Raw genomic sequence first — 14,946 nt, 5'->3', positions numbered from 1 at the left:
TAAAAGAGGCCCTCTTAATACCCCAGGGAGAAAAAAGAGACCCAAAAAAAGTCCATTACCGCCATTGAAGATAAACTAGAATATTAAATTAGATAAGTTATATTTTAATAAAAATATTATTATTTAAAATCTATTATCTGATATTTATAAGCTGAAATTTAAATAAAATCGATACTATTTTAAATATTTCTAAAACACTTCAATATATGGCAGCACTGTAAAGTAAAATGAATTAAAAATGGCGTCTTTGGTGGAGATGATAGCGCGTCAAGCTCAACAAACATTCTCCAGAAATTTTAACGAAGACGTCTTCGTAGACTGTTTGGCAAAATTAAGGATCATGTTAGGCCATATTAAGTTATCGGACGTTAATTTAAGTCGAGATATTTTTAAACTTACGAAAGATAACTCCGTAGAGAAGAATGCACCCGTGACTTACGTTGATTTATTTGAAAATCAGATATTTTCCATGGGAATATTTATAGTCAGGAACGGAGCGAGAATTCCTCTTCACGATCATCCAGGAATGTACGGACTGTTGAAAGTTTTACACGGAAAAGTAAAAATTATAAATTACAACCGCACGAATTTAAATGAAAAAATAGGAAGAATTCCCAGGGAGATAATTCATAAAATTCCCACGTGGCAAAGACATTTGCTCCTACCCTCGAAGAGGAACGAAGACATAGAGGTGTCTACCGATACCGAACCGTGCGTCCTTACTCCCACTGAAGGCAACTTGCACGAAATTCATTCTGTAGGAGGAATTGCCGCATTTTTAGATATTCTTGCTCCTCCGTACATGAACGAAACGGATTGCCATTATTATCAACACGTCGGCGACCAAGACGTCAATGACAAAACTAAAATCTCTTGGTTGGCCGAAATATCCTCCCCGACAGACTTCTGGTGTGATTCCATTCCGTATACAGGACCGAATATTAATTTGGATCAGGGATAGATTCCGATCAAATTTCTAAATAATATCTTTACCATAATTCTCCGATGAATGCGTCTTGCACGAAACTCTTTTTCATATGTAGTCTACTGGTAAGAAATTTGAAAAATACACATTTATATATTCCATGTTTAATTGTTATTAGAATATAAAATTTATTGAGACGAGGCTTGTTCAATTACCGAAGAATTCTAATCTTAATCGATTAATATAATCTATTTAAAAATGATTGACATTTTTTCCCGTTGCAGCTTTATTTAAGCAAAAAGTACTTTCTAATGTAAAATGGATCAAGAAATTTAAATCTTTTCATAATATATCTTTCAACAGTTCAATATGTAACAAAAAAAAAAAAAAAAATGCATGTTTAGAAATTATTACATATAAAGTAATACACAATTTACAGAAATAATTTTTTTAAGAAACATTCAAAAATACAAAAGTGACTAACTTTAATGAGATGTTAATAAATTATGTTAAAATATAACTTTATATTAACAAAGCATTCTGTCTTGTTTTTCATTTCTGGCAATTTTGATATAATACAAGAGCTGCCATTCAAGTCATGACAAAACCTTAATTCTTGATGGAATAAACTTGTTCAATTCTAGTTATTGTAAAAGCTAATGGACATCAATATTATTCCTTTCAAGTGACATATGTCACTGAAAATAGTAATATTGATATCTATATACATAAATAAAAACATTAAATTAGAACAAACAAGCTGGATCCAGGTTTCGCATAATAAAAAAGGTCAAAACTTGTTTTAAGGAATTGTAGGAAGCTTGTGGAAACCAGACACTATCTTGAAATTGCTGAGTTGAGATAACTGTTTAAACTTTTTCATGAGCTGTTTTCTGTACAGGTCATGAAAAAGTTAAAACAGTTATTGAAAGATTACTAGAAATTGCAGAAGATTGCATCTTGCTGGGTTCTACGTCATTTGATGCTTAAATATGCTAGTGCCTAAATTCATATGGAGCATTATGATAAGGAAGAGATGTATATTTTTAAGGAAATTACTGTTATAAATGAAACTTGATTGTATGAAATGAAGCTGAAATAACAGTCAAATGAGTGGAGACATTTTGATTTGCTCGCTTTGATTAACCTTGTGGACAAATATGCCAATAATTATGGAAAATTTCTAGAGCGTTACATTTGTCTAACTATATCGTAAATAACCTGAGAAAGAAGCCTTTAATCATTTTGCATGATGATAATGCTTGCTGTCATGTATGTATCAAAGTTTACAACATTTTTTGCAGCTAGATCTATGAAATACTGGAATGTCCTCCAACTTGTCTAATATATATATGAGCTCCTGTAATTTTATTTGCAAAGATCAAAGAACCCTAAAACTGTTTAGTGACAGATGATCTCTTGTGCTTTTGAACAGTTGGAATGATATATCTAGAATAATAATTATGCAGATGAAATAAGTTAACTTCTAAAGAATTGGCAAAAAGTTTTAAAATAATGATAGAGACTATATAGAAGGAATTCATGTAACTGACTTGTATAATAAAATTCTATTGTCATGACTTAATTGACAGATCTCGTACAATAATAGTTTAAATATTTTCAGTAAGATACATAAGATATGGTATAAAACTAAATTTAGTTTATTCAGAGAAAAAAATTTGGTGATTAGATTAAATCAATAGAATACTAGCCAAAAGGAAATGTAATATGCTTAATAAATATTAATATTGTTCCAAATGGTTATTTAAACCAATCATGTCAATAGCTTCCTGTAAACAAAAAATGAAGTCAAATTTTTTGTTCTAGAAGTAAAATAAATAATTTTTTAATGTTTTATAAATAAAAGGTTTTTCAATAGTTCGATCAGTGTTTAAAATTCTTAACAGTCAAACCTCATTAAGATGCCACAGTTTGTTCAGTCATGAATTTGACAGTTTAATGAGGTTGGTGGTGTATCAAAAATTTATAACATTGTGGTAGGAGAGAAATTTATTTCATATATTATATATATGAAATAAATAAGCTGAGCATATTGCAAACTGAATAAGGTAATNAAGGAAATGTAATATGCTTAATAAATATTAATATTGTTCCAAATGGTTATTTAAACCAATCATGTCAATGGCTTCCTGTAAACAAAAAATGAAGTCAAATTTTTTGTTCTAGAAGTAAAATAAATAATTTTTTAATGTTTTAATATAGTGAGATAGTAGCAATATATTTGAGTATTAAAATACTATAGTTATTAGAAATCAAATTAACAAGTTTTTAACAAGATTCATTAAATTTCAGTTATTTTGTTTAACTCTAAAATAATAACTAAAATAACTGAAATTTAAAGGATTTATTGATCTGTGTATAAGTAAAGCTGGATTGCAAAAAACTATTTCTGAAAAAAAGTTGAATTAGTTGCTGCTGTTTACATAAATCAAATAAAGCACCATTAACAGTGGATAACAATTTGAATATATGCAAATTTTTCGACTTATTAACAGTTTAACTTCAAATTTACACCCAAAAATTTGAAAATAATTAATTTTCTTTAAACTGTAACTCACTATTAAAGGTGTATTGTTTGTTTGAAAAATAATTAATAGAGACAGTTTGTAAGATCAGTTTGTTTTTTTTGGGTCAGTGATTTCAAATTAATTTTCTTATATTGAAGAATCATTTTAAAAATATTCAATTAACAAAATATGTAAAGGATAAATATATATGCTAAATATTCATACAGATACATGTGTATAAGGTGAAGTAGAAAATATGCTTACTGGCAGCTGAAAAATATCTGTAGCAATTAGAGATTATGCTTTCTAGTTTCTAGTCTGAATTTATTACATATATCAACTTCCTGAAGTCCAATATATCCATACAAAGCCAAACGATCATTGTAATTAATCGGGCTATTAATATGCTATAATTAATAATTAGAAACTAAGTAATTTAGTTTAAGTAAATAATTAGAAACATCTATCTCTAGTACCAAATTACTTAGTTTGTAATTATTAATTATAGCATATTAATAGCCCAATTAACTATGGTGGTGGTTTGGCTTCCTAAATTTATTATTTTTATCATTCAAATATGAAAGTAGTTAGAATTAAATAAATCATGTAAAGCAAGATAGAAAAACCAATAATTTTTTTAAAAATGTTATACAGATTCACTCTATACAGTATATTATGTAACTAAATGCTATAGAACAGTGATTCTCAAAGTGAGCAATTTCCCAAGTGTCTCAGACAGTGTTGGAAGGTAGGGGGTGGTGAGGTAAGACGAGAAAAATTCATTTTGAAACAAAAAAATATAAGAAGTATACATACTAAAAGGAGTTGTAGTTGGAAAAGTTTGAGAAAAAGCTAAAGATAATGAAAAAATACTATTTAATTTGGCAGTTATAGTTTATATAATGATAATTTGTCATTAATAAAATTTGATTTGCTAACTTATCAAAAGAAAATGAGAAATATTTTAAGTTTTATTCTTAAGTAGACTTTTTACTTTTAAGGCAGATTCAAGATCTAAAATCATATCAAAGTAATAACTTATCTAAATATTCTTGACAATCTTAAAACACAAACCTAAAAATTCAGTCATTTACTTTTGATAAAGCACCAAAATTGTTGTATAATGTAATTTATCATTGTAAACATTGAAATATTCATATTGTATTTTATAATTCTGTATTGAATTTAAAAATGACAGGAATCTTGATTAATATAACTAATCAAATTTTTATTGATTAAAAAACTATGTTTTAAATCTTTCATACAATTCAAATTTTGAACTAATTTATTAAATACTGAAATGAATTTAAATATTAATCAAATGCAAAAAAAGTAAAAATATCTTATGTAAAAATTTTGAACTATAATAATTTGGTATATATTTTAATTTTTTATATATGTACATATTCTTCTACTTAAGTTAAAAATAAATTCTTGTACATTCTCTAATAAACATCTTAATTTAAAAAAAGCTTTTTTGTTTTGTATTTTTGAACTTAACATAGACTTATAATGTGTTACAATAATTTTGGATTCCTTTTCAAATGTTTAAAATTTCAACAAACTCAACTTTTACCATGATATTATTTTAAATTACAGAATATTTTTACAATATAATTAAACATTTCAGAAATTTCAAATAAATATAAATTAATGTTTAATTGTAAACTCAATTTTTGTATAGTTTAATATATAGTTAATAACAGATTTATATATTTATACAATAGCAATAATATTCCAGGATTATATACAATATTATCTGTTCAAGATATTCTGTATGAGAAATTACACAAGAGCTGCTTACAGAACTGTACAAATAGGTTCAATTAGATTCATTGCCATTCCTTTAGCTGTATTCTTATTTTCTGTATATCAGATTTGATATTGAAAATAAATCAGTTTGAGACAATTTTCTTATTTTCATATACAAACAAGATAACAAATACAAAAATAATATACAATATATATATATATATATATATGTATTTGATTTAGTTATTCTGTTTGTATCATAGTTTTTGTAAGCACCTGAAAAGAAGTTTTGTCACATATCCTTTTAGATGCAAATAAATAAAAATAAAAGATATACAATTTACTGTATACCTACAGGACCTACATAATACAAAAAAAAAAGTCAAAATTTTCTTGTGATTATATTTCCTGTTTTGTATATTTCTCATTTCAAGGGATTGAAGCGTCATACATTTTCCACACATCCATTTTTATATATATCAATGTATATATATAAAAATGGACGTGTTTGTGCCTATATGTCACTCTGCAGCCATGTGAGAGATATGAGGTTTGAAAGTGGTTGACTTTGAAAATGTATGACGCTTCAATGAGAAAATTCCAGAACCTAGAGGTGAAATTTGGTACACAGTTAGGGTACGTCATGAAAATGCACACTAAGAAGGGATTTTTTGAAATTCCCCTGCAAGGGAGAGAGGGAGAGCATTAAGGCTTAACCTGAAGAATGGCTTCTACTGTACTATTTTAGATGCGATTTTTTTGTTTTTAATTACATTTAGTCTTTGTTGAGTACTTAGGGGTATTAAATTGATAACATTTCAGACATCGTTATAAATATTTTTATATATTTCGATTTTTTAACCAAATTTTTGAACTGTTTTAAATTTGAATTTGTTATTGCATATTGGTTCGATTATAGAACGATTGTAAACGTTCCAGAAAATTGATCAAATTGAAAATAGTTTGTTTGATTCTCAGCAATTCTCATCATTCTCAGCAGTAGGTGTTAAATAACAATTACTATGGTTGTTGAGATATTGAATGTAAATAGGGTTTGCTTGCAAAATCCATGTGAGCGAAGCTGCAGGCTAGTATATTATAAAAGCAAAACAGTATAAACAAATACATTTATATTTTTAGAATTAAAAATACCTATAAGAAATTTATGAAGATCTCATTTTTTATAAACTGATGAATTATCATATTGATACTAAAGAAACTTTAGAAAGCACACATATGATTGAGGTAAATAATTGTCTCAGATGTAATTTCCAAAGCATTATTACTGTAATATCTAGTGCTGGATGGTAAAAAAAAAAGATTTGCAAATGCTGCCCCATTGTACATTAAATTAATAATGGGAATAAAAGTTATACTGTTGTACATCTAAAATTTACAACCTTTTGTGCCCTTTGATTTTATGATAAATATTCAAAGTGCTTTAAGAAGGGTTTATTAGGAAAAATGCTAGCTGCTTCATACCACTATCCAATCCTGGTAATATATTTTATTTGAGAGTTTTGAGAATACTATTTTTGGATTACTGAAATACTTCCAGGTTACTTCTAAAGATGAAATAATGTTATTGTATTGTTATCTTATATATGAAATTGAATACTATTTTATATTTCATAAATATATAAAGTGATTCTAAATAACTAAAAAAGTAATAGGAGATTACATAAATTTTTCTTTAATGAAATTTCTTAAATTGCAATTAGAATTTCTAACAGTCAGATTAATTTGGAGGTAACACCGTAGAAAGTCGAAGCAATGGCACTGGAAGAATAATTTATAACAAATATATCAAAATATTGTAATAGTAATGTTTACGAAAATTGAAATATATACTATCTCATATACCACATTTTGGAATTTTACTCCATTTTCCAGTTTTCAGACATTGAATTGTGTCATTTCCAATTAGAACAAAATCTTTAGCACATTTTATCCTACATGTCTCACCTACTCCTGCACTACATGCTTGAATCAAGACTAAGTTTGGAGGTAAAATCGGCAGAAGACACGATATTGCTATTATAAATGTAAATGTGATTAATATACAATAAAAATATTAAAATACAATAAGATAAATGTTTTATAATTAAATTTTTTAAATGCATATTTAAAACAGTTTAATTTTTATTACATTTAATAATTAATACTGAGTACCATTGTAGTTAATAGAAAATATCGTTAATATATGTATTTTTTGAAATTTAATCAGTATGTGTTTTGAGTCATAAAGGTCATTTAATAATTTAAAATACAGAAGAGTTAAATGTACTAACTTTTAAATAAATTTTATATTAAAAAAATTTAATTGTAATTTTTTGATTTTTGTATTAATCAACCTAAAGATTATATTTTTTAAACTCAAGTAATAATAATTATAACTTTTAGATTTTTCTCTTATGGCTCAGATATAATGTTTAAGTTAATTTCTTCAGAAATAACTTGAGACTAAAGGTATATCTTAATATTAATATGTAATAAATTCTCATCTAATTTGAGTAGAATAGAGAACATGACAGATAAAATATTCAATAAAGGGCAATTTTAATTACGAAGAAACTAATTTAAACAATAATTATGTTTACTAAAATTACTACATAATTACAAATGGCATTATAAATTATCCATGATTGTTCATTGTTTATTTATAAATATAAAATACTAGTACAGTATTTTTGAAGAATAAATTTATATAGAAATAAATAATTAATACAAGCAACTTGTTTGTTGCTTTTTATAATTTAAAGAAATAAAATTACATCTATAATAATATAATATTGATTGTGAAGTATATTTATTCAAACTTTCTATGTATAATCAAGCTATAAAAAGAAGTTACATTTATTATTATTATTTGTTTTATGGAGAAAAGATTTCAAATTATTATGAATAGTTTTTAAGAATATTTCCTAAAAACAATTCAAATGTAGATGAAACAAAAATAATTCTATAAACGAAAAGTAATTCAGCAACGAAAATAAGTAAAAAATATAAATAGGAAAGTTTTATGTTTTTGTCAAATTTAACTTTTGTTTTCTTTTTAAAAACAATGTCTATTGTTTTTAACTGTACAAATTTAACTATACAGATTTAACTGTATTTAGGAAATACAGTTAAATTTGTATTTCCTAAAAAATGTCATTAATACGATTTAAATCGCATTGTATACTTGTTTATTACAGTCTCAGAACTACAGTGAGTACATAAGAAATAATACATATTGGGCAGTAATTTTCAAAAACTGCAGATCGATAAATTTCCACTGGTGTTCATTGTCTGCCCCTAATCTCTAGAACGGTGTTAGATGAAAGTCGAGACCAAATATAGAGTTTAGAGGCAGGAGGCCCGATTAACTAGATAAGAACTTTCCGATTTGCACCGGAACATTATTTCAATTCAAAAATTTTCTCCAGGACGAAGATAACCGGCATAACTATTGTTAACAGGAAAAGTATGATGTACAGGGGCAAGACATTGCTAAAATTGATAGCAATTGCTTATAGAAAACTTCTCATACATACGTAATTTCAATTACGAAGAAGTATCTACATAATTAAAATCAGATAAAGTAGCTAATCTGTCAATTTCTTAACAGCCATATTCAGAAAACCTTTATTATATAATGAAATTTCGGGCTTTAACGAATACCCTCTCTCCCGAATTAGTCCGTTACATCGAGGTTTTACCGTAAGATAGCCTACTTTAATTACAATTTTTTCTTTTTACTATATACAAGAATATTTTTTAATGCAAACTTGAGTCGTTTTTTCGTTATTTTGTTAAAACATATAACAATATAAACTGTTAATTCTCGTTGTCATCGATATCTGTCATGTTAGCTGTTTCTTCAAACTATAGGCTAATATATATTTGTCAATCTCTTATATTTACTGCATCAATCAGTAAGCGCATTATAAAATAAAAACATAAAATTTATATTATAATCATTCGTACTTTTATATTCTTGAATAAAAAGAAAAAGTGATAAGTATTGAACAGTATCAGAATTATGGTTTTTCCAAATAATTAGACAAATTTTTATATTAACAGCATTCAATAAAATTACAGCTTCAACTCAATTTAGCTAGAATTACGTTATTTATATAGAATTATATTCTTCAATAGTTGCTATAACTTGAAAGTTTTGCAACACAAATTAAAATTAGACTAAATATCAATAATAAACTTACGGCATCTGAGAATTTTGGTCCAAGTACCATCGTTATTACAATAGATATATTCTTCAATATGTAAATTTTGTTTACACTTAGCTTTGCACATACCACCAAAGTTACATTGACATGGATATTCTAATATAGTGTTTTCTGATAATTCAGGACTAGAGCAACCTAAAATAAATTACAAAACATTTTAAAAAGTACTTAAATTAGTATAATCAATAATTTGCTATCTGCCTTTACAAGTTTCATTAGAAGAAAATCATAAACTAATATTCTAGACTCTAGACACAAGAGTAATTGAGAATGAAGATTGTTCTATTCAATAAATCATGGCTTCCCACGTTTTTTATAATTTTAAGTCCAATTTAAATATTTTATATCCTCGTCGTCTAGTTGAACTCTAAAGCATTTTAATCAGCAGATACATTTTCCTTGACAGAACTACAAAAGTATAACATTTTTTAAAAATTTAAACCTTTTCCGCCTGCACGAACAAAGAAGAAAATTTTTAAAAACTTTTTTTAGCTTATGGATACCGAAAGGGTGCTTTTAATCATACCTATTATGGGCTCGGTTAGACATCAAGAGGAATAGCCGAGTGATGAGGTACGGGACCCGATATATTTAGGACAGGCCGTTCATAAAAAAATGGGTGGTCGGGATCGAATGGGGACCTAGATTTAGTCCTGAGTCTTTGAAACGGCAAACTGATGTTTTTACCACTCTGGCCATTCGGCCATCACTAAAACGACATTGTTTCATACCCATCACGAGTTCAGTCAAGTCCACAATGAGAGCGGTCGAGTGATAAGAAAGGAGCTCAACGTATTCGGTCACTAGGAATCTTTCTGAATTGGTTTGTATATTTAGTTACAACAGTTTGTTGTTCATGGTTAATGTGTTTCGGTGTTTTTAATAAATACATTCAATTTGTCTTAAGTTTAACATGTTTATCTTTTGTCTAATCGCTCTCACATATTCTAATATTGTAATGTTGGAATTTTCAAACCTGATAATNAAAAATCCCAAGAATTTTTTATGGGAGGTCCCTCATCACTGGTTTCCCCATCGTGATCGGATTTTAAAAAAGGAATTATTAGCGCTTACAAGGTGGAAAGACCCCCAAAAAATGAAAACAATTTAAAATTTTCATAAATAGATATGTCGGACCGGTCTACTACCCAACCATCCATTGTGGGCATGGTCAAACCCGTAATGAATACATTCAATTTGTCTTAAGTTTAACATGTTTATCTTTTGTCTAATCGCTCTCACATATTCTAATATTGTAATGTTGGAATTTTCAAACCTGATAATGTCTTCTGACAGAAATTGAAAACGTTTGTTTATTTTAAACCTGAACAAATTCTGAAAATGAAGATTTTTAGTGATGATTGAATTAATTCTCAATGATGCTTCTCAAACGCAGTATGATACTGTCGTTCAAGGCTGCCAAATTTGCAACATGTCCTCAAATAAACAAAATCTTTTAAGTGTCGCCACAAACAAAATTCACGAGGATAGTCCAAAGCTTCAAAAGTTCCATAGTGGTGAATTTTAGTACTTATTTCCTTTTGTTGCGGATATGTCTTCCGCACGTCTTGAAATGCCACCAAACCAGATTTGGTTGCATTAAGACTGCTTAATTGCGACCACCCGGTATTTACTAAATAAAATATAAAAGTGTGCTTACTTACCAAATTTTTTATCAATTTTCCAATTTCCCCATCCCATACAGACACCCCACTGAAGAATACTTTTCATAGTCAAATGTTCTCTTTCAACATTATTCATCGTATAATAAGTATTATTCTTATAAGTATGGTCTAACGGAGCAGATTTCATGTCTAGACATCCTGAAAATGAGAATATTTCTAATTAAAACGTCATTAAAATAAATTCTTAAAATAAAATAGAATTAGTCAAAACATCAGGGCGTATACAGGAGTGTTTATGGTGCTGCAATCAGCATCTTTAATACCAAAACAATCAGTTTTCTTACTTTCAGATAAATACAACGCATATCGCACGACTTCAATTAGGTGAGATTATGTAAATAAAGTAATTCTAGGTAATTGGAAGGAGGCAGGTGACTTGGCCCGCCGATGCCTTGAGCAGCATCCATATTCTCAGAATCCTGGATACGCCACTGATTTTGATCATTCAATATTGTAGCATATTATATAATTAAGATATAAACTATAATTTACTTTGAAAATATTTTTCGCATCTGCTTAAATTGCAAGTTATCAATAATAAAGTAACTGGTATGAAAAAATAGAATATATCCATTGAAAATATTTCAAATGATATTAGAACATTTTAAGAGTCATATGGAATATTAGGCTGTATGATGCGATACTTCAATAGATTAATTTTAATTAGAAATGCAATTGTTTTTTTAAACATTCGTATTTTTAATGAAATGAGATAGAATATAAAAAGATCATATTCAAATTTTATTTTAAATATAATATATTACTGCCACCTAGTCTTTAATTATGAAATATTATTCCTAAGAAATATTTTCTTAGTGGCCAATCTTTTAAAACTTTTTCCGCCCTGCGAGCACTAAGAGGGGCCCGTNTGCTTAAATTGCAAGTTATCAATAATAAAGTAACTGGTATGAAAAAATAGAATATATCCATTGAAAATATTTCAAATGATATTAGAACATTTTAAGAGTCATATGGAATATTAGGCTGTATGATGCGATACTTCAATAGATTAATTTTAATTAGAAATGCAATTGTTTTTTTAAACATTCGTATTTTTAATGAAATGAGATAGAATATAAAAAGATCATATTCAAAATTTATTTTAAATATAATATATTACTGCCACCTAGTCTTTAATTATGAAATATTATTCCTAAGAAATATTTTCTTAGTGGCCAATCTTTTAAAACTTTTTCCGCCCTGCGAGCACTAAGAGGGGCCCGTTATAGGTTCGGCCAGGCCCAGACTGGAGCGAGAGTTCATGAGGGATAATGTCTGACATGTATGGAAATACCATCCCCGGAAAATTTCTGGAAGTTTTTTCAATCCGTCCCAGATTCAAACAACCACAGGTGTGGTAGACTGGTATCTTAATCCTCTGGGCCATCCGTTGTCGTTCTAGTGGATAGGATATCTGAACTTTCATCTAGGAGGCTTGGGTTCGATTCCTGGCGTGGGAACTTTTAAATTAACGGCCGGATTAATTAAATTAACGGCCATCTTAACAGCCGAGCAGTTAAGATGGCACGGGATCGAATCCGGACGAGTCGAAAAACACGAGGAATTTTCGGGTGTGGTCCATCTCTATACGCCCACCAGTAGCCAAGCGGTCTTCGTTCCCTGAACACTGGGAGTTCGGTCGTGGGTTTGCGCCTCTCTCGGACGGCCTGGCGACGTGGAGTTTTCCGGGTTTTCTCCACGTCTGTAACGCCTAAATAGGAGCCAGTTTCCCTTAAAAAGACCTCCTGAAAGGCATCCCCCTAGGCAGATCGTCCAAGTGTTGCGTTGCCATTACTAAACAAATCAAACCAAACCAAACCATCCCTATACGTGCGGCTCCGTTCCTCATCACTCGACAGTTCAATTATGGGCCTGGCCGAACTCATAGTGATCTTGCTAATAAAAAGGTCTTCTTAGTGCTTACAAGAAGGAAACAGTTAAAAATAAAGCCTTTGACGACTGGATGACCGAGAGGGTAGTGACGTCAACTTGTCTCTCTAAAGGATCCAAGTTCGATTTCGTATTGTAGAAATTTGGACAGCCGAATGGCTTATGTCGATTCAAGTATCAGCCTACCGTTCTGGGGATCCAGCATTGAATTCAGACGGGCGAAAAATCCCAAGAATTTTTTATGGGAGGTCCCTCACCACTGGTTTCCCCATCGTGATCGGATTTTAAAAAAGGAATTATTAGCGCTTACAAGGTGGAAAGACCCCCCAAAAAATGAAAACAATTTAAAATTTTCATAAATAGATATGTCGGACCGGTGTACTACCCAACCATCCATTGTGGGCATGGTCAAACCCGTAATGAAAAACGAAAAAGGCATGTTTAATGCCTGTAAAGTGAAAAATTTTAAATGTAAAGCTGAAAATATTAAGTGAAGTAGGAATCTTTTTCACTGAAAAACATATCTTAAGGCCTATCTACTGCTAAAAATTTCAATTTACTCTAATAAATTCGAACCGAGATACATTATATTATATTTCAATAATTTAATGCAATGTCGTAGAAGCAATATACAGTTGTATGAAAAATAATATACTTTTATTTTTTTAATAAACGTGTATTAATTTTATGAATCTTTAATCTTTAAGAAAAATTACCAAGGATCGAATCCGAACTCAACATATCAACGCACTAGAAACGTTCGTCCTACTGACTGATAGGATAATCTGGTGGAGAAAATCGGATTAAAAAAAACAAAGTCAGTAGCCCCGAAATAAAATAGAAGAAGGAAAAAGCTTTTTTCTAATACAGTAGAGCGTCGATTTTCCGAATCAATTGGGGACTGGGGTTGTTCGTATAACTGATATTTCGGATAACCGGTTTATGTACGAAAAAATAGTTTAACGTATCCGATGTTGAAATTTTTCTCCGTTGTGTGTCGCTTCGCGTTGAATTTTCGCCGATGTTAAGCCTAACAAGGACTATTGTATCGTTAAAAATTATTTTTTNAAAGCACAGGCATTATTAAGCTTCTAAGAGGGTGAACAAAATCATGTCCCCCACACAAACATCCATACATACAGAAAAAACCCCCAATTTTTTTTGCATTTCTCAGTTTCAAGGTCTCCTGAGTCCAAAAATGTAAAAATCTAGAGGACCATTTTTTTATCTATCTTCGTGCTTTTTCTCTGTTATATATAACAGCTGGAAAATAAAAAATTACAAAATATGAAGTTAGTATTGGCAAGCGCCAAATCTGACAGAGGACGCTGTTTTTGAGCCAAGATGGCTGCCGAAACAGGTAAGGAACTGACCAAGTGTTTGTTCAGTGCCTGAGCCGATTCAGTTTCTATCGGTGACAACTACTGCGAGGACCAAATGGAGAACAAATCATTGAATTTATGTCAAATTCTAGACTATATCGGCGACAGGAAACGTCTTGTAGATTGAGTAGGAATTTGTATACAATTTAATCAGAAAGATTTGTCTTCAGATTGTAGATTATTAAAGCCTAATTAGACTTTTAATGGTTGCAAGATGGCAGCTGAGCATTTTTATTCCTTGAAAACATCTCAAAACATTTATTTTACGTTATTATTCAGCATTCTCTTTCTAATTTATATTATATTTGACAATATTTCAGAAAGATTCATTGTCAATAATTTCTCTTGTATAATTTTATGATAATGAAATATAATTTTATAACTATCACAAATATTACTCACTAATCATCATAATACATGAAGCCATTCTTATTTCCAGGATGTGATACTTCTGAATAAAAATGATCACTCTTGTGGCATGACATTTAAAGGCCATGACTCACTAGGCATGGCCTTTAAATGTATAAGGCGTCTCTGAGCAGCAAATACCTGTCA

The 14,946-nt window shown here is 29.1% G+C and overlaps 2 protein-coding genes across 3 annotated transcripts; one reads left to right on the top strand and one right to left on the bottom strand.

The window, feature by feature from the left end:
- Positions 1-228: 228 nt before the first annotated feature.
- Positions 229-2,776, top strand: LOC111620740 (2-aminoethanethiol dioxygenase-like). The gene has a single exon (XM_023362736.1). It carries the CDS (start codon positions 239-241, stop codon positions 959-961), a length of 723 nt encoding a protein of 240 aa, XP_023218504.1. The 5' UTR covers positions 229-238; the 3' UTR covers positions 962-2,776.
- Positions 2,777-6,751: 3,975 nt separating this feature from the next.
- LOC111620720 (P-selectin-like) lies at positions 6,752-11,741 on the bottom strand. Of its 2 annotated transcripts, XR_002755955.1 has the most exons (6): positions 11,612-11,741; positions 11,099-11,257; positions 9,411-9,569; positions 7,069-7,239; positions 6,887-6,984; positions 6,752-6,770 (listed from the first exon to the last, which is right to left on the bottom strand). XR_002755955.1 is itself a non-coding variant. In XM_023362710.1 (5 exons), exons 1-5 carry the CDS (start codon positions 11,691-11,693, stop codon positions 6,944-6,946), a joined length of 612 nt encoding a protein of 203 aa, XP_023218478.1. In that variant the 5' UTR covers positions 11,694-11,741; the 3' UTR covers positions 6,877-6,943. The 2 variants fall into 2 exon arrangements, 1 of the variants encoding a protein (XP_023218478.1); XM_023362710.1 differs by lacking the exon at positions 6,752-6,770 and having other exon boundaries at positions 6,877-6,984.
- Between the last annotated feature and the right edge of the window lie 3,205 nt (positions 11,742-14,946).

Source organism: Centruroides sculpturatus, unplaced genomic scaffold (genome assembly GCF_000671375.1).
Source record: "Centruroides sculpturatus isolate CEXI.00-Female unplaced genomic scaffold, Cexi_2.0 scaffold274, whole genome shotgun sequence".
Taxonomy (NCBI): domain Eukaryota; kingdom Metazoa; phylum Arthropoda; class Arachnida; order Scorpiones; family Buthidae; genus Centruroides; species Centruroides sculpturatus.
Note: the sequence above shows the minus strand (reverse complement) of the source record. Positions and strands in the feature narration are given on the sequence as shown.